General features: G+C 44.3%; 1 protein-coding gene across 2 annotated transcripts in view; it reads left to right on the top strand.

The window, feature by feature from the left end:
- Nucleotides 1-23,493, top strand: part of LOC138853905 (leucine-rich repeat-containing protein 70-like) — an 84,742-nt gene extending 61,249 nt beyond the window's left edge. For both annotated transcript variants that reach the window (XM_070093544.1, XM_070093543.1), the window contains exons 8-10: nucleotides 15,400-15,539; nucleotides 18,223-18,407; nucleotides 22,394-23,493. In XM_070093544.1, coding sequence (XP_069949645.1) covers nucleotides 15,400-15,539; nucleotides 18,223-18,407; nucleotides 22,394-22,471 — 403 coding nt within the window. In that variant the 3' untranslated portion in view covers nucleotides 22,472-23,493. The remainder of the gene's footprint in view (nucleotides 1-15,399; nucleotides 15,540-18,222; nucleotides 18,408-22,393) is intronic.
- The last annotated feature ends 646 nt before the right edge of the window (nucleotides 23,494-24,139 follow it).

The raw sequence follows: 24,139 nt of genomic DNA, 5'->3' as shown, positions 1-24,139 counted from the left end.
TGCAACTGGTTGAGTCAGTCTGTGTGATCACTGACTTACTGCAACTGGTTGAGTCAGTCTGTGTGATCATTGACTTACTGCAACTGGTTGAGTCAGTCTCTGTGATCACTGACTTACTGCAACTGGTTGAGTCAGTCTGTGTGATCACTGACTTACTGCAACTGGTTGAGTCAGTCTGTGTGATCACTGACTTACTGCAACTGGTTGAGTCAGTCTCTGTGATCACTGACTTACTGCAACTGGTTGAGTCAGTCTGTGTGATCACTGACTTACTGCAACTGGTTGAGTCAGTCTGTGTGATCACTGACTTACTGCAACTGGTTGAGTCAGTCTCTGTGATCACTGACTTACTGCAACTGGTTGAGTCAGTCTGTGTGATCACTGACTTACTGCAACTGGTTGAGTCAGTCTGTGTGATCACTGACTTACTGCAACTGGTTGAGTCAGTCTCTGTGATCACTGACTTACTGCAACTGGTTGAGTCAGTCTGTGTGATCACTGACTTACTGCAACTGGTTGAGTCAGTCTGTGTGATCACTGACTTACTGCAACTGGTTGAGTCAGTCTGTGTGATCACTGACTTACTGCAACTGGTTGAGTCAGTCTGTGTGATCACTGACTTACTGCAACTGGTTGAGTCAGTCTGTGTGATCACTGACTTACTGCAACTGGTTGAGTCAGTCTCTGTGATCACTGACTTACTGCAACTGGTTGAGTCAGTCTGTGTGATCACTGACTTACTGCAACTGGTTGAGTCAGTCTGTGTGATCACTGACTTACTGCAACTGGTTGAGTCAGTCTCTGTGATCACTGACTTACTGCAACTGGTTGAGTCAGTCTGTGTGATCACTGACTTACTGCAACTGGTTGAGTCAGTCTGTGTGATCACTGACTTACTGCAACTGGTTGAGTCAGTCTCTGTGATCACTGACTTACTGCAACTTGTTGAGTCAGTCTGTGTGATCACTGACTTACTGCAACTGGTTGAGTCAGTCTCTGTGATCACTGACTTACTGCAACTGGTTGAGTCAGTCTGTGTGATCACTGACTTACTGCAACTGGTTGAGTCAGTCTGTGTGATCACTGACTTACTGCAACTGGTTGAGTCAGTCTGTGTGATCACTGACTTACTGCAACTGGTTGAGTCAGTCTGTGTGATCACTGACTTACTGCAACTGGTTGAGTCAGTCTCTGTGATCACTGACTTACTGCAACTGGTTGAGTCAGTCTCTGTGATCACTGACTTACTGCAACTGGTTGAGTCAGTCTGTGTGATCACTGACTTACTGCAACTGGTTGAGTCAGTCTCTGTGATCACTGACTTACTGCAGCTGGTTGAGTCAGTCTGTGTGATCACTGACTTACTGCAACTGGTTGAGTCAGTCTGTGTGATCACTGACTTACTGCAACTGGTTGAGTCAGTCTCTGTGATCACTGACTTACTGCAACTGGTTGAGTCAGTCTCTGTGATCACTGACTTACTGCAACTGGTTGAGTCAGTCTCTGTGATCACTGACTTACTGCAACTGGTTGAGTCAGTCTGTGTGATCACTGACTTACTGCAACTGGTTGAGTCAGTCTCTGTGATCACTGACTTACTGCAGCTGGTTGAGTCAGTCTGTGTGATCACTGACTTACTGCAGCTGGTTGAGTCAGTCTGTGTGATCACTGACTTACTGCAACTGGTTGAGTCAGTCTGTGTGATCACTGACTTACTGCAACTGGTTGAGTCAGTCTGTGTGATCACTGACTTACTGCAACTGGTTGAGTCAGTCTGTGTGATCACTGACTTACTGCAACTGGTTGAGTCAGTCTCTGTGATCACTGACTTACTGCAACTGGTTGAGTCAGTCTGTGTGATCACTGACTTACTGCAACTGGTTGAGTCAGTCTCTGTGATCACTGACTTACTGCAACTGGTTGAGTCAGTCTCTGTGATCACTGACTTACTGCAACTGGTTGAGATCACTGACTTACTGCAACTGGTTGAGTCAGTCTCTGTGATCACTGACTTACTGCAACTGGTTGAGTCAGTCTCTGTGATCACTGACTTACTGCAACTGGTTGAGTCAGTCTGTGTGATCACTGACTTACTGCAACTGGTTGAGTCAGTCTCTGTGATCACTGACTTACTGCAACTGGTTGAGTCAGTCTGTGTGATCACTGACTTACTGCAACTGGTTGAGTCAGTCTCTGTGATCACTGACTTACTGCAACTGGTTGAGTCAGTCTGTGTGATCACTGACTTACTGCAACTGGTTGAGTCAGTCTGTGTGATCAGACTTACTGCAACTGTTGATCAGTCTCTGTGATCACTGACTTACTGCAACTGGTTGAGTCAGTCTGTGTGATCACTGACTTACTGCAACTGGTTGAGTCAGTCTCTGTGATCACTGACTTACTGCAACTGGTTGAGTCAGTCTGTGTGATCACTGACTTACTGCAACTGGTTGAGTCAGTCTGTGTGATCACTGACTTACTGCAACTGGTTGAGTCAGTCTCTGTGATCACTGACTTACTGCAACTGGTTGAGTCAGTCTCTGTGATCACTGACTTACTGCAACTGGTTGAGTCAGTCTCTGTGATCACTGACTTACTGCAACTGGTTGAGTCAGTCTCTGTGATCACTGACTTACTGCAACTGGTTGAGTCAGTCTCTGTGATCACTGACTTACTGCAACTGGTTGAGTCAGTCTGTGTGATCACTGACTTACTGCAACTGGTTGAGTCAGTCTCTGTGATCACTGACTTACTGCAACTGGTTGAGTCAGTCTGTGTGATCACTGACTTACTGCAACTGGTTGAGTCAGTCTGTGTGATCACTGACTTACTGCAACTGGTTGAGTCAGTCTGTGTGATCACTGACTTACTGCAACTGGTTGAGTCAGTCTCTGTGATCACTGACTTACTGCAACTGGTTGAGTCAGTCTCTGTGATCACTGACTTACTGCAACTGGTTGAGTCAGTCTCTGTGATCACTGACTTACTGCAACTGGTTGAGTCAGTCTGTGTGATCACTGACTTACTGCAACTGGTTGAGTCAGTCTCTGTGATCACTGACTTACTGCAACTGGTTGAGTCAGTCTGTGTGATCACTGACTTACTGCAGCTGGTTGAGTCAGTCTGTGTGATCACTGACTTACTGCAACTGGTTGAGTCAGTCTCTGTGATCACTGACTTACTGCAACTGGTTGAGTCAGTCTCTGTGATCACTGACTTACTGCAACTGGTTGAGTCAGTCTCTGTGATCACTGACTTACTGCAACTGGTTGAGTCAGTCTGTGTGATCACTGACTTACTGCAACTGGTTGAGTCAGTCTGTGTGATCACTGACTTACTGCAACTGGTTGAGTCAGTCTGTGTGATCACTGACTTACTGCAACTGGTTGAGTCAGTCTGTGTGATCACTGACTTACTGCAACTGGTTGAGTCAGTCTGTGTGATCACTGACTTACTGCAGCTGGTTGAGTCAGTCTGTGTGATCACTGACTTACTGCAGCTGGTTGAGTCAGTCTGTGTGATCACTGACTTACTGCAGCTGGTTGAGTCAGTCTGTGTGATCACTGACTTACTGCAACTGGTTGAGTCAGTCTGTGTGATCACTGACTTACTGCAGCTGGTTGAGTCAGTCTGTGTGATCACTGACTTACTGCAACTGGTTGAGTCAGTCTGTGTGATCACTGACTTACTGCAACTGGTTGAGTCAGTCTGTGTGATCACTGACTTACTGCAACTGGTTGAGTCAGTCTGTGTGATCACTGACTTACTGCAACTGGTTGAGTCAGTCTGTGTGATCACTGACTTACTGCAACTGGTTGAGTCAGTCTGTGTGATCATTGACTTACTGCAACTGGTTGAGTCAGTCTCTGTGATCACTGACTTACTGCAACTGGTTGAGTCAGTCTCTGTGATCACTGACTTACTGCAACTGGTTGAGTCAGTCTGTGTGATCACTGACTTACTGCAACTGGTTGAGTCAGTCTCTGTGATCACTGACTTACTGCAACTGGTTGAGTCAGTCTGTGTGATCACTGACTTACTGCAACTGGTTGAGTCAGTCTGTGTGATCACTGACTTACTGCAACTGGTTGAGTCAGTCTCTGTGATCACTGACTTACTGCAACTGGTTGAGTCAGTCTCTGTGATCACTGACTTACTGCAGCTGGTTGAGTCAGTCTGTGTGATCACTGACTTACTGCAACTGGTTGAGTCAGTCTCTGTGATCACTGACTTACTGCAACTGGTTGAGTCAGTCTCTGTGATCACTGACTTACTGCAACTGGTTGAGTCAGTCTCTGTGATCACTGACTTACTGCAACTGGTTGAGTCAGTCTGTGTGATCACTGACTTACTGCAACTGGTTGAGTCAGTCTCTGTGATCACTGACTTACTGCAACTGGTTGAGTCAGTCTCTGTGATCACTGACTTACTGCAACTGGTTGAGTCAGTCTCTGTGATCACTGACTTACTGCAACTGGTTGAGTCAGTCTGTGTGATCACTGACTTACTGCAACTGGTTGAGTCAGTCTCTGTGATCACTGACTTACTGCAACTGGTTGAGTCAGTCTGTGTGATCACTGACTTACTGCAACTGGTTGAGTCAGTCTGTGTGATCACTGACTTACTGCAGCTGGTTGAGTCAGTCTCTGTGATCACTGACTTACTGCAACTGGTTGAGTCAGTCTGTGTGATCACTGACTTACTGCAACTGGTTGAGTCAGTCTGTGTGATCACTGACTTACTGCAACTGGTTGAGTCAGTCTGTGTGATCACTGACTTACTGCAACTGGTTGAGTCAGTCTCTGTGATCACTGACTTACTGCAACTGGTTGAGTCAGTCTGTGTGATCACTGACTTACTGCAACTGGTTGAGTCAGTCTGTGTGATCACTGACTTACTGCAACTGGTTGAGTCAGTCTCTGTGATCACTGACTTACTGCAACTGGTTGAGTCAGTCTGTGTGATCACTGACTTACTGCAACTGGTTGAGTCAGTCTGTGTGATCACTGACTTACTGCAACTGGTTGAGTCAGTCTCTGTGATCACTGACTTACTGCAACTGGTTGAGTCAGTCTGTGTGATCACTGACTTACTGCAACTGGTTGAGTCAGTCTCTGTGATCACTGACTTACTGCAACTGGTTGAGTCAGTCTGTGTGATCACTGACTTACTGCAACTGGTTGAGTCAGTCTGTGTGATCACTGACTTACTGCAGCTGGTTGAGTCAGTCTCTGTGATCACTGACTTACTGCAACTGGTTGAGTCAGTCTCTGTGATCACTGACTTACTGCAACTGGTTGAGTCAGTCTGTGTGATCACTGACTTACTGCAACTGGTTGAGTCAGTCTGTGTGATCACTGACTTACTGCAACTGGTTGAGTCAGTCTCTGTGATCACTGACTTACTGCAACTGGTTGAGTCAGTCTGTGTGATCACTGACTTACTGCAACTGGTTGAGTCAGTCTGTGTGATCACTGACTTACTGCAACTGGTTGAGTCAGTCTCTGTGATCACTGACTTACTGCAACTGGTTGAGTCAGTCTGTGTGATCACTGACTTACTGCAACTGGTTGAGTCAGTCTGTGTGATCACTGACTTACTGCAACTGGTTGAGTCAGTCTCTGTGATCACTGACTTACTGCAACTGGTTGAGTCAGTCTGTGTGATCACTGACTTACTGCAACTGGTTGAGTCAGTCTCTGTGATCACTGACTTACTGCAACTGGTTGAGTCAGTCTGTGTGATCACTGACTTACTGCAACTGGTTGAGTCAGTCTCTGTGATCACTGACTTACTGCAACTGGTTGAGTCAGTCTGTGTGATCACTGACTTACTGCAACTGGTTGAGTCAGTCTCTGTGATCACTGACTTACTGCAACTGGTTGAGTCAGTCTGTGTGATCACTGACTTACTGCAACTGGTTGAGTCAGTCTCTGTGATCACTGACTTACTGCAACTGGTTGAGTCAGTCTGTGTGATCACTGACTTACTGCAACTGGTTGAGTCAGTCTCTGTGATCACTGACTTACTGCAACTGGTTGAGTCAGTCTCTGTGATCACTGACTTACTGCAACTGGTTGAGTCAGTCTGTGTGATCACTGACTTACTGCAACTGGTTGAGTCAGTCTCTGTGATCACTGACTTACTGCAACTGGTTGAGTCAGTCTCTGTGATCACTGACTTACTGCAACTGGTTGAGTCAGTCTCTGTGATCACTGACTTACTGCAGCTGGTTGAGTCAGTCTCTGTGATCACTGACTTACTGCAGCTGGTTGAGTCAGTCTCTGTGATCACTGACTTACTGCAACTGGTTGAGTCAGTCTGTGTGATCACTGACTTACTGCAACTGGTTGAGTCAGTCTGTGTGATCACTGACTTACTGCAACTGGTTGAGTCAGTCTGTGTGATCACTGACTTACTGCAACTGGTTGAGTCAGTCTGTGTGATCACTGACTTACTGCAACTGGTTGAGTCAGTCTCTGTGATCACTGACTTACTGCAACTGGTTGAGTCAGTCTGTGTGATCACTGACTTACTGCAACTGGTTGAGTCAGTCTGTGTGATCACTGACTTACTGCAACTGGTTGAGTCAGTCTCTGTGATCACTGACTTACTGCAACTGGTTGAGTCAGTCTCTGTGATCACTGACTTACTGCAACTGGTTGAGTCAGTCTGTGTGATCACTGACTTACTGCAACTGGTTGAGTCAGTCTGTGTGATCACTGACTTACTGCAACTGGTTGAGTCAGTCTGTGTGATCACTGACTTACTGCAACTGGTTGAGTCAGTCTGTGTGATCACTGACTTACTGCAACTGGTTGAGTCAGTCTGTGTGATCACTGACTTACTGCAACTGGTTGAGTCAGTCTGTGTGATCACTGACTTACTGCAACTGGTTGAGTCAGTCTCTGTGATCACTGACTTACTGCAACTGGTTGAGTCAGTCTGTGTGATCACTGACTTACTGCAACTGGTTGAGTCAGTCTGTGTGATCACTGACTTACTGCAACTGGTTGAGTCAGTCTCTGTGATCACTGACTTACTGCAACTGGTTGAGTCAGTCTGTGTGATCACTGACTTACTGCAACTGGTTGAGTCAGTCTCTGTGATCACTGACTTACTGCAACTGGTTGAGTCAGTCTGTGTGATCACTGACTTACTGCAACTGGTTGAGTCAGTCTGTGTGATCACTGACTTACTGCAACTGGTTGAGTCAGTCTGTGTGATCACTGACTTACTGCAACTGGTTGAGTCAGTGTGTGTGATCACTGACTTACTGCAACTGGTTGAGTCAGTCTCTGTGATCACTGACTTACTGCAACTGGTTGAGTCAGTCTGTGTGATCACTGACTTACTGCAACTGGTTGAGTCAGTCTGTGTGATCACTGACTTACTGCAACTGGTTGAGTCAGTCTCTGTGATCACTGACTTACTGCAACTGGTTGAGTCAGTCTGTGTGATCACTGACTTACTGCAACTGGTTGAGTCAGTCTGTGTGATCACTGACTTACTGCACCTGGTTGAGTCAGTCTCTGTGATCACTGACTTACTGCACCTGGTTGAGTCAGTCTCTGTGATCACTGACTTACTGCAACTGGTTGAGTCAGTCTCTGTGATCACTGACTTACTGCAACTGGTTGAGTTAGTCTCTGTGATCACTGACTTACTGCACCTGGTTGAGTCAGTCTCTGTGATCACTGACTTACTGCACCTGGTTGAGTCAGTCTCTGTGATCACTGACTTACTGCAACTGGTTGAGTCAGTCTCTGTGATCACTGACTTACTGCAACTGGTTGAGTTAGTCTCTGTGATCACTGACTTACTGCACCTGGTTGAGTCAGTCTCTGTGATCACTGACTTACTGCAACTGGTTGAGTCAGTCTCTGTGATCACTGACTTACTGCTCCTGGTTGAGTCAGTCTCTGTGATCACTGACTTACTGCAACTGGTTGAGTCAGTCTGTGTGATCACTGACTTACTGCAACTGGTTGAGTCAGTCTGTGTGATCACTGACTTACTGCAACTGGTTGAGTCAGTCTGTGTGATCACTGACTTACTGCAACTGGTTGAGTCAGTCTGTTTGATCACTGACTTACTGCAACTGGTTGAGTCAGTCTGTGTGATCACTGACTTACTGCAACTGGTTGAGTCAGTCTCTGTGATCACTGACTTACTGCAACTGGTTGAGTCAGTCTGTGTGATCACTGACTTACTGCAGCTGGTTGAGTCAGTCTCTGTGATCACTGACTTACTGCAACTGGTTGAGTCAGTCTGTGTGATCACTGACTTACTGCAACTGGTTGAGTCAGTCTCTGTGATCACTGACTTACTGCAACTGGTTGAGTCAGTCTCTGTGATCACTGACTTACTGCAACTGGTTGAGTCAGTCTCTGTGATCACTGACTTACTGCAACTGGTTGAGTCAGTCTCTGTGATCACTGACTTACTGCAAGTGAGAAAAGTGAAGCAGACTAGATGAACCAGCCTGGATGAACCAGCCTGGATGAACCAGCCTGGATGAACCAGCCGGGATGAACCAGCTTAGATGAACTAGCCTGGATGAACTAGCCTGGATGAACCAGCCTGGATGAAGCAGCCTGGATGAACCAGCCTGGATGAACTAGCCTGGATGAACCAGCCTGGATGAACTAGCCTGGATGAACCTGTCTGGATGAACCAGCCTGGATGAACTAGCCTGGATGAACCAGCCTGGATGAACCAGCCTGGATGAACCAGCCTGGATGAACCAGCCTGGATGAACCAGCCTGGTTGAACCAGCCTCGATGAACCTGCCTCGACGAACCAGCCTGGATGAACTAGCCTGGATGAACCTGCCTGGATGAACTATCCTGGATGAACCTGCCTGGATGAACCCGCCTGGATGAACCAGCCTGGATGGACCAGCCTGGATGAATCATCCTAGATGAACCATTCTGGATGAACCATTCTGGATGAACCAGCAATTACCATACACCATTACCATACACCATTACCATACACCACAGAGATGGTTAGCTAGCTAAGGATGGAGGGAGGGGGTTAAAAGCCTATCAACCTGACGAGGGTCATCAAGGGTAGAGTAATTCCTATATTGCACGTCGCATGTCCGATACAGGTCAAGAATACAGAATATAAAAGGCATAACACCGTGACCACAACATTACACAGAGAACCATCATATAGACCACCAACGTCATCACTCAGTTGCAGTCTCCTACCTGCCAGTTATTTATGTAATCCAAGAATACTTTTTAAACCCTTTGAGAGGTACGTAAGTTCCCCTGTCTTCTAATATCATGTTCATTTTCCAGTATAATCTAACTTGTAAATAATTACTATCATATTTGCTTTGCTTATTTCGTAAGGTGAAGTCCAGAATCTTTACTTAATTCATGGTAAGATAAGATAAGATTTCGTTCGGATTTTTAACCCCGGAGGGTTAGCCACCCAGGATAACCCAAGAAAGTCAGTGCGTCATCGAGGACTGTCTAACTTATTTCCACTGGGGTCCTTAATCTTGTCCCCCAGGATGCGACCCACACCAGTCGACTAACACCCAGGTACCTATTTGCTGCTAGGTGAACAGGACAACAGGTGTAAGGAAACGTGTCGAAATGTTTCCACCCGCCGGGAATCGAACCCCGGCCCTCCGTGTGTGAAGCGGGAGCTTTAGCCACCAGGCCACCAGGCCTAACTTAAATATTTTGTAACAATTGTGTTGCACAGGTCTGAACTTTGCAACACAACTCTCATCAAAGATTTGTTAAGTTATGCCATGAATTAAGATCCTGGACTTCACTTTACGAAACAGACAAAGCAAATGCGATAGTAAGTATGGCCAAGGTAGATTATAGTTGAAAAATTAACATGTCAGTAGAAGACGGGGGAACTTACGTGCCCCTAAAGTGTCAATAAAAAAACTGTCAGCTAGTATACACAGAGATTTAGAAAGGACTAAGGTAAGTACTGGTTTTCGAACCGAGTTGTGGATTGTAATAATGTTGGTAGAATTACCGACAATATGTAAAGTAAAAGGACACAAGTGCAACTAATGTGACATTTTATTGTGGCAACGTTTCGCTCTCCAGGAGCTTTGTAAAGCCGTATCGGCTTGACAAAGCTCCTGGAGAGCGAAACGTTGCCACAATAAAATGTCACATTAGTTGCACTTGTGTCCTTTTACTTTACAGAGTTGTGGATGCGTGGAACAATCTTCCGAGTAGGGTGATCGAGGCTAGAACCTTGGGTAGCACCAAGACAGCAATGCCTAAGCGTACGTAATAAGGCAAATAGATTACTGGGATTTATATCAAGAAGTGTAAGCAACAGAAGTCCAGAGGTCATACTGCAGCTTTATACACCATTAGTAAGGCCTCACCTAGATTATGCAGCTCAGTTCTGGTCTCAATATTACAGAATGGACATAAATTCGTTAGAAAACATTCAGCGTAGGATGACTAAATTAATACATAGCATTAGAAATCTTCCTTATGAAGAAAGATTGAAGACTCTTAAGTTACATTCACTTAGACGAAGAATGAGGGAAGACCTGATCGAAGTGTATAAGTGGAAGATAGGTATTAATAAAGGGGATATTAACAAGGTCTTGAGGATATCTCTCCAAGAGAGAACCCGCAGTAATGGATTTAAATTAGATAAGTTTAGATTTAGAAAGGACATAGGAAAGTATTGGTTTGGAAATAGGGTAGTTGATGAGTGGAACCGTCTACCTAGTTGGGTTATTGAGGCTGGGACTTTGGGCAGTTTCAAATTTAGGATGGATAAGTACATGAGTGGGAGGGGTTGGATTTGAGTGGGACTTTCACATCAGAGCTTATAAGAACATAAGAACATAAGAAAGGAGGAACACTGCAGGAGGCCTGTTGGCCCATACTAGGCAGGTCCTTTACATGTGCAACTCTTGGGTATCTTTATTGAGGAAACGTTTCGCCACACAGTGGCTTCATCAGTCCAATACAAAGAGGAAGGCGTAAGGAGAGGAGGAGAATGAGGTAATCAGTCCCTCAACCTGGAGTCGATGTGTTCAGTCCATCAATCTTTTAGAATGTACATTCTACAAGATTGTACATTCTACAAGATTGATGGACTGAACACATCGACTCCAGGTTGAGGGACTGATTACCTCATTCTCCTCCTCTCCTTACGCCTTCCTCTTTGTATTGGACTGATGAAGCCACTGTGTGGCGAAGCGTTTCCTGAATAAAGATTCCCATATGCTGCATAAGTGTCTCAATCTTCAACTTGTCGGTTTTTCAAACCATTCATCACGAAGTTGTAGAAGTTGATTGCAGGTCTGTACCAAGATACCCTTGTGTTGCAGTGTCTGACAGATTGAACATTAAAATGGTATAAAATACCGACAGGTTGTTAGGTAAGACACATATGCAACAGTTAGGTATCTTTATTATGAAACGTTTCGCCTACACAGTAGGCTTCTTCAGTCGAGTACAGAAAAGTTGATAGAAGCAGAAGATACTTGAAGACGATGTAATCAGTCCATCACCCTTAAAGTTTTGAGGTGGTCAGTCCCTCAGTCTGGAGAAGAGCATTTTAATGTTCAATCTGTCAGACACTGCAACACAAGGGTATCTTGATACAGACCTGCAATTAACTTCGACAACTTCCACTAGTGAGAGCGGCTGGATTTGAGAGGGACCTGACCTCTCAACATCTGAGTTCTTACCTCTCCTAGTGGCCTACGTCTCACCTCTTGGCGCTATATTAAGCTCCATCCTGTCACTTCATCTCCATATTGTTTCATACTATGGAACAATGCTCTTCTCCAGACTGAGGGACTGACCACCTCAAAACTTTAAGGGTGATGGACTGATTACATCGTCTTCAAGTATCTTCTGCTTCTATCAACTTTTCTGTACTCGACTGAAGAAGCCTACTGTGTAGGCGAAACGTTTCATAATAAAGATACCTAACTGTTGCATATGTGTCTTACCTAACAACCTGTCGGTATTTTATACCATTTTAATGTTCAATACTTTCCTATGTCCTTTCTAAATCTAAATTTATCTAATTTAAATCCATTACTGCGGGTTCTCTCTTGGAGAGACATCCTCAAGACCTTATTAATATCCCCTTTATTAATACCTATCTTCCACTTATACACTTCGATCAGGTCTCCCCTCATTCTTCGTCTAACAAGTGAATGTAACTTAAGAGTCTTCAATCTTTCTTCATAAGGAAGATTTCTAATGCTATGTATTAATTTAGTCATCCTACGCTGAATGTTTTCTAACGAATTTATGTCCATTCTGTAATATGGAGACCAGAACTGAGCTGCATAATCTAGGTGAGGCCTTACTAATGATGTATAAAGCTGCAGTATGACCTCTGGACTTCTGTTGCTTACACTTCTTGATATAAATCCCAGTAATCTATTTGCCTTATTACGTACGCTTAGGCATTGCTGTCTTGGTTTAAGGTTGCTGCTCGCCATAACCCCCAAGTCCTTTTCGCAATCTGTATGGCTAAGTTCTACATCATTTAACTTATAAGTACTAGGGTTATGGGCACTCCCAAGCTTCAGAACCTTGCATTTATCTACATTCAACTGCATCTGCCACTTTTCTGACCAAGAATAGAGCTTGTTTAAATCCTCCTGAAGTTCCATAACATCTACGTTTGAATCAATTATCCTACCTATCTTTGTGTCATCGGCGAATTTGCTCATATCACTAGTAATTCCCTCATCAAGATCATTGATATATATTATAAACAACAACGGGCCCAAGACTGATCCCTGTGGAACGCCACTTGTTACAGATCCCCACTCGGATTTAACCCCATTTATGGACACTCTCTGCTTCCTGTCAGTGAGCCATGACTCGATCCACGAGAGCACTTTTTCCCCAATGCCATGAGCTGCCACTTTCTTTAACAGTCTATGGTGCGGAACTCTATCAAAAGCCTTACTAAAATCTAAGTAAATAATATCAAATTCTTTATCGTGGTCAACAGCCTCAAAAGCTTTACTGAAGAAAGTTAATAAATTAGTTAGACAAGACCGGCCTCTTGCGAATCCATGCTGAGTATCATTAATCAAGCTATGCTTATCGAGATGGCTTCTTATAATCTCAGCTATAATTGACTCTAGTAATTTGCCTACAATTGAGGTCAGGCTTATTGGGCGGTAATTTGACGGTAACGACTTGTCCCCTGTTTTAAAAATAGGAATTACATTAGCCATCTTCCACATATCAGACACTACACCTGTTTGAAGAGATAAATTAAAAATATTAGTTAATGTTTCACAGAGTTCCATTTTGCATTCCTTAAGAACCCTTGAAAAAACCTCATCAGGACCCGGTGACTTATTTTGCTTCAGTTTGTCTATCTGCTTCACAACCATTTCACTAGTGACTGTGATGTTACATAATTTATCTTCTTCTAGCATAATTTATCTTCTTGGGTAGCATTGAAAATTGGGTTGGTCAAATGTTTTGTTAGTGGGATGAATTGTAAAGGACCTGCCTAGTATGGGCCAACAGGCCTGCTGCAGTGTTCCCCCTTTCTTATGTTCTTATGTTAGCACGGTCACGTCACTTGCTGACAGTGAACTAGAACTGTCGCTGTCAGTGTCAGACGTCACTTGCTGACAGTGAACTACAACTGTCGCTGTCAGTGTTAGTTTACAACCTCCACAACTTAACACAAATAACTCGAACATAGCTTACGACGGGTTATTTGTGTATTGTTGCAGTCACGGTATTGTGCATTATTCTTCTCCACAGATAAAATATTTAGAACACTTCATAATAGTACCAGAGTGGGAGACGATATATCAGCCAGAATACTGAGACTGTGTCAAATTACATACCAGTTCACAATTACACTCAGTGAATGAGATGACTAAGTCTAGCCAGTGTCTCTCGAGTAGACGGAAGGGGAGATAGATCATGCTCCCCCAGTTACCGCCTAGTTAGATTGATGTCAGTTACGGGTAAACTAAAGAAAACTATAAGTAAGGACAACCCTGTTAACTTTCTGAAGATAAAAAGCATTTCAACCAATATTCAACATGGTTTTTATATTAAGAGCTGTTTAAGTTAACTAAATTTTTCAGCAGCCTTGACAAACACAGACAACAAGGTTCTGACAGACGTCGTGTATCTCACCCTCATGAAGACACACAATATATCACATGTTAGGTAAGACACATATGCAACAGTTAGGTATCTTTATTTCGAAACGTTTCGCCTACACAGTAGGCTTCTTCAGTCGAGTACAGAAAGTATCTTCTGCTTCTATCAACTTTTCTGTACTCGACTGAAGAAGCCTACTGTGTAGGCGAAACGTTTCGAAATAAAGATACCTAACTGTTGCATATGTGTCTTACCTAACAATCTGTCGGTATTTTATACCATTTTAATGTTCAATATATCACATGTTATGTAATGTTTGTCGGGAAACAGGACAAGTGTTTCCAGAACGAGTAAGCCTCAAACCCATGGTTTTCAGTTGTGTTATTACGATGTTATGAGTCACGAGGCACATGAAAAATTACCACGCTGAAGAATATTTAGTAAAGTAAGAGGTTCCAGGTGTGAGATAACTCCAGAACTGCATCAGTGTTTGGCTCACTGACATGAATCTGCTCAGGATATTCTGTTTATTACGGACACTTGAACCACAGCATCTAGAAATAGTGGTACCTAGAAATAGTGGTAGTAGTATTACTATGTAGTCGAGGTGGTATATAATAAAAAATGAAGCGTTTAACCTACAAGGGTCTGTATATACTATAACCTATACTTTCTATCTGTAAATTACAAACTCTTTCTCCAGTATACTAAAGTATATTTTTCCTCTGTTTTATGCCAGCAGCAGCAGGGGAGAGCGGAGGATAGGCAGAGAGCCTTCTGCTTTACTTGCCTCAACCATCCAGAATTCTGGATAACATTTGACAGTCCTTAATCAAGATTTACGTAGATAACATTACTCAGTGGATAGCCTCGTTGTGGAGTCGTAAAATCTTCTGATGTCTGTCTTACCCATGTATTCCCTCATGTCTTTCCCCAATGTCTTCCCCATGTTTTCCTAAATGTCTTCCCCAATGTCTTCCCCATGTATTCCCCCATGTCTTCCCGTGCTCTCTCATGATTAACCTTAAATGGGGAGGTAGGAGGCTACACAAACACTCTTAAAGGAATTGTCATCTGCACTTCCATTCCTTTTACACTTACAGATCAAGCGCTTTCCAGTGGCTATAATAATAATAATAATAATAATAATAATAATAATAATAATAATAATAATAATAATAATTTTAATAATAATGCTAATAATAATTTTAATAATATTATTAGTATTAATATTAATAATAATACTAATATTATCATTAATAATAATAACATGGCGTTGCAGAATCAAGAGCATCCTGCCCATGACCTTCTTTGACCTTCACTCGCTGGAGTGGCTCAAACTGTCCCACAATGACCTTACCCAGCTGAGTGAGGACACAGTGCAACCCATCCTGGACACACTCACCATGATTGACGTCTCCAGTGAGTCCCTCTCTTCACTATCCTCAACATCAAGGTTATACAGATGTCTGGGATGAATGGTAATCAGTTTAGATCCAGAGAAGCGACGGCCAAACTTGAGTTAATTGAAGTCAACTTTGTTCTCTTGTAGCTTTGTTAAGTTCCTCTGATGAGGAGGCACACACACATACACACACACATACACACACACACACACACACACATACACACACACATACACACACACACACACACACACACAGTAGTCAGAGAGTAGTCAATAAGTGGAATAGCCTAGCAAGTGAGGTATTGGAGGCAGGAACCATACAAAGCTTTAAGATGAGGTATGATGAAGCTCATGGAGCAAGGAGAGAGAGGACCTAGTAGCATTCAGTGAAGAGGCGGGGCCAGGAGCTGAGTCTCGACCCCTGCAACCACAATTAGGTGAGTACACACACACACACACACACACACACACACACACACACACACACACACACACACACACACACACACACACACACACACACACACACACACACAAGGTGGACAGAGACAGGATGCTAAAGATATGAGACACAGAAACAAGGGTCACAATTGGAAACTGAAGACTCAGATGACTCAGATAGATGTTAGGAAGTATTTCTTTAGCCATAGAATTGTCAGGAAGTGGTATAGTCTAGCAAGCGACCTAGTGGAGGCAGGACCCATACATAGTTGTAAGACGAGGTATGATAAAGTTCATGGAGCAAAGAGAGAGAGGATCTAGTAGCAATCAGTGAAGAGTCGGGGACAGGAGCTATGTTTCGACCCCTGCAACCACAAATAGGTGAGTATACACAACTGCAACACCTGCGTATCTTGATTTTTGAAGATGTTTGAGAAACGTTGACGAAATCTCTTCTAATATAGATACCCAGGTGTTGGACGTGTGTCTGGCTCCTTATCTTATGGGTATTGTGTACCATTATGGGTATTGTGTACCATTATGGGTATTGTGTACCATTATGGGTATTGTGTATCATTATGGGTATTGTGTACCATTATGGGTATTGTGTACCATTATGGGTATTGTGTACCATTATGGGTATTGTGTACCATTATGGGTATTGTGTACCATTATGGGTATTGTGTACCATTATGGGTATTGTGTACCATTATGGGTATTGTGTACCATTATGGGTATTGTGTACCATTATGGGTATTATGTACCATTATGGGTATTGTGTACCATTATTGCTGTGATTCCTTCATGTCCTTCAGTTATTTCTCGCACCAATGATTATATTTCTGTTATAGCTAAATCCTCTCTTTTTCTCGTTTGTTTAGTTTCCACGTCTTTATTATTTCTATCTTTCTCTTTCCTTCCCCTGGGTTAGTGGTGCACACCGGCTCTCCCACTGAGGTAGAACGACCCACAAATATAAAGCAAACACAGACATGGAAATTCAGAAGATCCTCCGCACTGCAACATCACGTCAGGTTATCACTTACCTACACTCATGTTTAATATGCTCACACAAGCCTGTTGGAGGTCCAAGCTCCGAGCAATCAAAACCTGCTCTACCTTCTCCCTCCAACTTTTCTTAGGATAATTCTACCCCTCCTTCCCAGGTGCTACAGTCCTCAGTCGAGATAGTATCAGGTAGTTCTCAGCAGACAGCTTCTGTGTAGACTTTTAAGTCTCCAACTTACTGCTTCTCTCATGATATTTTTTACCCTACCACATCCTGGAGATATATGGTATAAAACAAAAACACGATGATAAAACAGACACAAATGCCGTATAATGCGATCATTTACTGATTACATTTCGCCCACACAGTGGGGCTTTGTCAAATCACAAACAGATCTACCTGAGTAAAGAGGACATGAGTATTCTTCACTCTTCACTCACCCTAAATCTTCCCATCCTCATTTCCTCAACTCTGGAAATACTCTCTTGCTTTGCTATTTCCGACTATTATTGCTTATACTCTCCAATAATCAATTTACTATTTGTTTATTTATGTCTTTCACTGTATACTCGTCGCTGTCTTCCCACATCTGTCTCTACCTACTGAGCCTCACCTTTTACGCTACAGCCTCAGTTCTCTTGACACAGCTAGAAGTACCTAGACTGAGAGCTCTCTTGACACAGCTAGAAGTACCTAGACTGAGAGCTCTCTTGACACAGCTAGAAGTACCTAGACTGAGAGCTCTCTTGACACAGCTAGAAGTACCTAGACTGAAAGCTCTCTTGGCACAGCTAGAAGTACCTAGACTGAGAGCTCTCTAGACACAGCTAGAAGTACCTAGACTGAGAGCTCTCTAGACACAGCTAGAAATACCTAGACTGATAGCTCTCTAGACACAGCTAGAAGTACCTAGACTGAGAGCTCTCTAGACACAGCTAGAGGTTACTAGACTAAGAGCTCTCTAGACACAGCCAAAGGAACCTAGATTAAGATCTCTCTAGAGGCATCTAGAGGTTCCTAGACTAAGAGCTAGCTCATCTCAGCAGAACAGCAGAACGTGTTGATTACAGACCACAAGGTCTTCTGTTGTTTGCCTCTCCCATGTACGATTACCTTCCTTCTCTCTCTCTCTCTCTCTCTCTCTCTCTCTCTCTCTCTCTCTCTCTCGTGTGTCAGTGGCTAGCGTGCACTGTGTGTAAGAACCCCCACAATGCTGTATAATTTTAGCCCTTGTGTGCGTGTTTCAGGTAACCCGCTGAAGTGTGCGTGTGAGCTGATGTGGCTGAGGTCGTGGTTGGAAGCCTTCACCCGGCGCGAGACCTACAAATCGTTCTCGCAACACACCTGCGTGGGCGAGAACAGTCGCATCCAGGACATACTGGAACTCAAGACTGAAAGACTGGGCTGCCCAGAATATACTGCAGACACGAGGGTACGTTGCTGGCTCTTGAGGGGGAGGGGGAGGTTCTGGAGGGGTCCTGATGGGTCCTGGTGGTGCCTGGAGGGTCCTGATGGGTCCTGGTGGTGCCTGGAGGGTCCTGACGGGTCCTGGTGGTGCCTGGAGGGTTCTGATGGGTCCTGGTGGTGCCTGGAGGGTCCTGATGGGTCCTGGTGGTGCCTGGAGGGTCCTGACGGGTCCTGGTGGTGCCTGGAGGGTCCTGACGGGTGCTGGTTGTGCATGGAGGGTCCTGACGGGTCCTGGTGGTGCCTGGAGGGCCCTGACGGGTCCTAGTGGTGCCTGGAGGATCCTGACGGGTCCTGACCGGGTCCTGGTGGTGCATGGAGGGTCCTGGTGGTGCCTGGAGGGTCCTGACGGGTCCTGGTTGTGCCTCGAGGGTCCTGATGGGTCCTGGTGGTGCCTGGAGGGTCCTGACAGGCCCTGGTGGTGCATGGAGGGTCCTGACGGGTCCTATTGGTGCCTGGACGGTCCTGGAGGATCCTTAGGGGTTCTGAAGGGTCCCTGAGTCCTTGAGGGTCCTGGAGGGTCCTTGAGTCCTTGAGAGTCCTGGAGGAGTCGTAGAGAGTTCTGAGATTCAGGGGAAGGTTCTTCGGGATCCTGGAGGGTCCTTGGAGGTCCTAGAGGGCTCTGGGGAACATCGGAAAGTTCTGCGAGGTCCTTTTTTGAGGTCCTGCAGTCCTAGAGACTTCTAGGGAGGCCCTACGGGGTCCTGGAGAGATTTGGGGGACATGGAGGAGTCCTAGAGAGTCTGAGGGGCCTGGGGAGGTCTTGCGGAGTTCTGGGGGTTCTGGGGAATTCGGGGGTCCTAGAGGGGGTCCTGGGGGCCCTGTTGGGTCGTGGAAGGTTTTGGGGATCCAGGGGGGTTCTGAAGAGTCATGGGGGTTTTGGGAGGTCCTGGAGGGTCCTGGGGTGGTCCTGAAAGGTCCTGGGGGGTTTTAGGGGGTCCTGGAGGGTGTTTGGGGTCCTGAGGTCTTAAAGGGTCCATGGGATCATGAAGATCCTGGGGGTCCTGGAGGGTCCTTGGGATCCTGGGAGTCCTTGAGGGTCCTTGAGGGTCCTAGAGGGTCCTTTGGGTCCTCAGGAGTCCTTGGGGTCCTGGGATCCTTGGGGTCCCGGGGGTTCTTAGGATTCCAGAGGGTCCTAGGGGTCCAGGAGGGTCCTGGGGGCCCAGGGGGTCCTGGGGGATCTAGGGGTAAGGCAAAGGAAGGGAAAGTGAGGCAGGAGGGAAAGACGGAGGGAATGGAAGAGAAGATGGTAGGAAGAGAAGGGAAGGACGGAACGAGGAAGTAGGGAAGATGAAGAAGAGAGACGGATGGAGAAAAATAAGAGAAGAAAAAGAGGAAGGGAAGGAACCAGAAAGAAGGGAGGAGAGTAAGTTGGAGAAGAAAGTAGGGAGGGAAAGAGCGGAGAGGAAAAAAGTGGGCAAAAAAGGATGAAAAGGGATGGGAAAAAATCGTGGAAGATAAAAAAACAAGAGTGGAAATGGCAGACGGAAAGGAATTACGCAGATAATGAATGAGAAACAGGAAAAAATGGGAAACCCGAAGATGGGAGAGACATAGACAAGAGAAATGAGAGAAGCTGGGAGAGAAAAGAGGAAAGAGAGAGACGGGGGTGGGAAAGAAAGTAAGGAATGAGATAGAGACGGGGTGGGAAAGAAAGTAAGGAATGAGATAGAGACGGGGTGGGAAAGAAAGTAAGGAATGAGATAGAGACGGGGTGGGAAAGAAAGAAAGGAATGAGATAGAGACGGGGTGGGAAAGAAAGTAAGGAATGAGAGAGAGACGGGGTGGGAAAGAAAGAAAGGAATGAGATAGAGACGGGGTGGGAAAGAAAGAAAGGAATGAGAGAGACGGGGGTGGGAAAGAAAGAAAGGAATGAGAGAGAGACGGGGGTGGGAAAGAAAGAAAGGAATGAGATAGAGACGGGGTGGGAAAAAAAGAAAGGAATGAGAGAGAGACGGGGGTGGGAAAGAAAGAAAAGAATGAGATAGAGACGGGGGTGGGAAAGAAAGAAAGGAATGAGATAGAGACGGGGTGGGAAAGAAAGAAAGGAATGAGAGAGAGACGGGGTGGGAAAGAAAGAAAGGAATGAGAGAGACGGGGGTGGGAAAGAAAGAAAGGAATGAGAGAGAGACGGGGGTGGGAAAGAAAGTAAGGAATGAGAGAGACGGGGGTGGGAAAGAAAGAAAGGAATGAGAGAGAGACGGGGGTGGGAAAGAAAGAAAGGAATGAGAGAGAGACGGGGGTGGGAAAGAAAGAAAGGAATGACAGAGAGACGGGGGTGGGAAAGAAAGAAAGGAATGAGAGAGAGACGGGGGTGGGAAAGAAAGAAAGGAATGAGAGAGAGACGGGGGTGGGAAAGAAAGAAAGGAATGAGAGAGAGACGGGGGTGGGAAAGTACGAAAGGACTGAGAGAGAGACGGGGGTGGGAAAGAAAGAAAGGAATGAGAGAGAGACGGGGGTGGGAAAGAAAGAACGGAATGAGAGAGAGACGGGGGTGGGAAAGAAAGAAAGGAATGAGAGAGAGACGGGGGTGGGAAAGAAAGAAAGGAATGAGAGAGAGACGGGGGTGGGAAAGAAAGAAAGGAATGAGAGAGAGACGGGGGTGGGAAAGAAAGGAATGAGAGAGACGGGGGTGGGAAAGAAAGAAAGGAATGAGAGAGAGACGGGGGTGGGAAAGAAAGAAAGGAATGAGAGAGAGACGGGGGTGGGAAAGAAAGAAAGGAATGAGAGAGAGACGGGGGTGGGAAAGAAAGAAAGGAATGAGAGAGAGACGGGGGTGGGAAAGAAAGAAAGGAATGAGAGAGAGACGGGGGTGGGAAAGAAAGAAAGGAATGAGAGAGAGACGGGGGTGGGAAAGAAAGAAAGGAATGAGAGAGAGACGGGGGTGGGAAAGAAAGAAAGGAATGAGAGAGAGACGGGGGTGGGAAAGAAAGAAAGGAATGAGAGAGACGGGGGTGGGAAAGAAAGAAAGGAATGAGAGAGAGACGGGGGTGGGAAAGAAAGAAACGAATGAGAGAGAGACGGGGGTGGGAAAGAAAGAAAGGAATGAGAGAGAGACGGGGGTGGGAAAGAAAGAAAGGAATGAGAGAGAGACGGGGGTGGGAAAGAAAGAAAGGAATGAGAGAGAGACGGGGGTGGGAAAGAAAGAAAGGAATGAGAGAGAGACGGGGGTGGGAAAGAAAGAAAGGAATGAGAGAGAGAGAGAGATACATTTAAAAACAGCTAATAAAAGTCTCTAACTTTACTCTCTAATCTGTAAAACAGTCACATGTCCAAATATTTACTAGGATACGTTTCGCTCACCAGGATCATTACCAATGTAATATTTCGCTTACCAGGATCATTATCAATGTAATGTTTCGCTCACCAGGATCATTATCAATGTAATGTTTCGCTCACCAGGATCATTATCAATGTAATATTTCGCTCACCAGGATCATTATCAATGTAATGTTTCGCTCACCAGGATCATTATCAATGTAATGTTTCGCTCATCAGGATCATTATCAGTGTAATGTTTCGCTCACCAGGATCATTATCAGTGTAATGTTTCGCTCACCAGGATTATTATGAATGTAATGTTTCGCTCACCAGGATCATTATCAATGTAATGTTTCGCTCACCAGGATCATTATCAATGTAATGTTTCGCTCACCAGGATCATTATCAATGTAATGTTTCGCTCACCAGGATCATTACCAATGTAATGTTTCGCTCACCAGGATCATTATCAATGTAATGTTTCGCTCACCAGGAACTTCACTATTGCAACATTTCGCACCCTTCCACAGGTATATGCTAACAAGATACTCTAGGGAGAGTGGGAATGCAGAAACAGGTAATTGGAAATACTATAGTAAGTATTTAGAAAGTAGGTATTCAATAATATGTGATAGGCGGCGGCAGCCATGTGCAAGTATAATAACGATAATTAACGAACACTTTTCTCCCCAGGCGATAGCAATGTCGACTCCAGTAGTGCCGAGTTTAACTGTCTGTCTCACTGTTGTTGCTCTGCTACCACAGCTGTAATAGACTGAAACTCCACAGCTGTAGCAGTCTGAAACCACAGCTGTAGCAGTCTGGAACTACAGCTGTAGCTGCCAAACACCACAGATATAGCAGTCTAACACTACTGACAAGGGAACCTAACAGGGATCTGAGCAGCACTACCAAGACAGCAGCACTAGGCACCCATTAACATCTAACATACGAACTGCAAACGAAGCCTAACAACATCTACAGCAAGCTCAAAGTACTACAGCAGCAGTAATAGCAACATTATATATAATATATATAAGTATTTTATGAGTAGTTAATCATCTGCTGTTAAAACAGGTCTACAAATACATCCAAATTAATCTTTGTGGACTAAGAATTTCTTGTATCCTAGTATTGTGCTGTGTGGTGATCCATTGGTCTCTTAAATGTGGTACAAATCCACCATCATATCTTGTGATGTTTAATTTTCATTATTATTTTTATTGTGTGTGCTTGAGGTGGTTAGCCAGGTGACGGTATGGGTCTTTAGGACCCACTGAGGTGGGGCACCATGAGACCATAATACCCACCCCAGGGTATGTTTACCCATGCCTCCTTTAACAGAAATTTTCCACCTTCCGTTCTACACCCCAGTAACTACTCGCTCCCCCCATTTGAATGAGAAGAAAAGATAATTATGACAATTATATATAATATAGCTTAAGTGTTTTTCACGTATATTGTAATGCAACGTAATATTTTATGTTAATGCTTCTTAGGTTGTAAGTTGTTTTTTTCTTCGATGATTCATAATTCCTCACAATTTGCAGAGAAAAACTAACTTTTCTCCAACGTTATTGTAAATTTATTATGTTAATTATATGTCATTATTTTCTTATGAATCTGACGTCGCCAAATCGTCAAAACACCAGTCATATCAACAAAAAATAAAACTTTGTCTTTGCCTGTAATTATTTGTATTGTATACTTTTTTTTTTTGCTCTTGAAATAGGTCTACTTTGTAATTTCCGAATATACTTATGAAAATGGAAATTATAATTTTTTGAACTAATCTTATGTGTTTTAATAAGAACAACCTAAACTCTCACCCAGAACAGGAAACTGACTCCTGTTTCTCAACCTTCCTCAATTTTATCCTCCTCCTGTCACTCCTGGAACCCATCTTCCATCCATTACTTCCAACATATTCCCCTTTGATTAATGCCAACCATTTTTTCACTTATTACTGACTCTATTATCATTCTTAAAGAAGTTTTTAATCGTTCATTCTCCTCCCTGAGAATCAGAATCTCCTTCACAACTCTTAACTTGCTTCTAAAGGTCAACACTGAACAATATGTGAAAAAGGCACATATACGGCACCTGGAGGGCGTAACGTGGCCATAAATATCTTGATAATTACATGCATGTCTATGTTACGAATCTGTTTCTTAAACTCTAACAATGTTACTTGAATCTTACTAAACTAGCCATGTTAGTGAACACAGCTAGTTCATCAGAGAGGAAGACTTAGCAAGGTTCATACCTTCCTTCACTAGTAACACTTACATATGTAGCAACACTTACATATGTAGTAACACTTACATATGTAGGCTACAAAGCCACACACACATTATATATATATATATATATATATATATATATATATATATATATATATATATATATATATATATATATATATAAATCTATTCAGTT

Source organism: Cherax quadricarinatus, chromosome 43 (assembly GCF_038502225.1).
Source record: "Cherax quadricarinatus isolate ZL_2023a chromosome 43, ASM3850222v1, whole genome shotgun sequence".
NCBI lineage: Eukaryota > Metazoa > Arthropoda > Malacostraca > Decapoda > Parastacidae > Cherax > Cherax quadricarinatus.
Note: the sequence above shows the minus strand (reverse complement) of the source record. Positions and strands in the feature narration are given on the sequence as shown.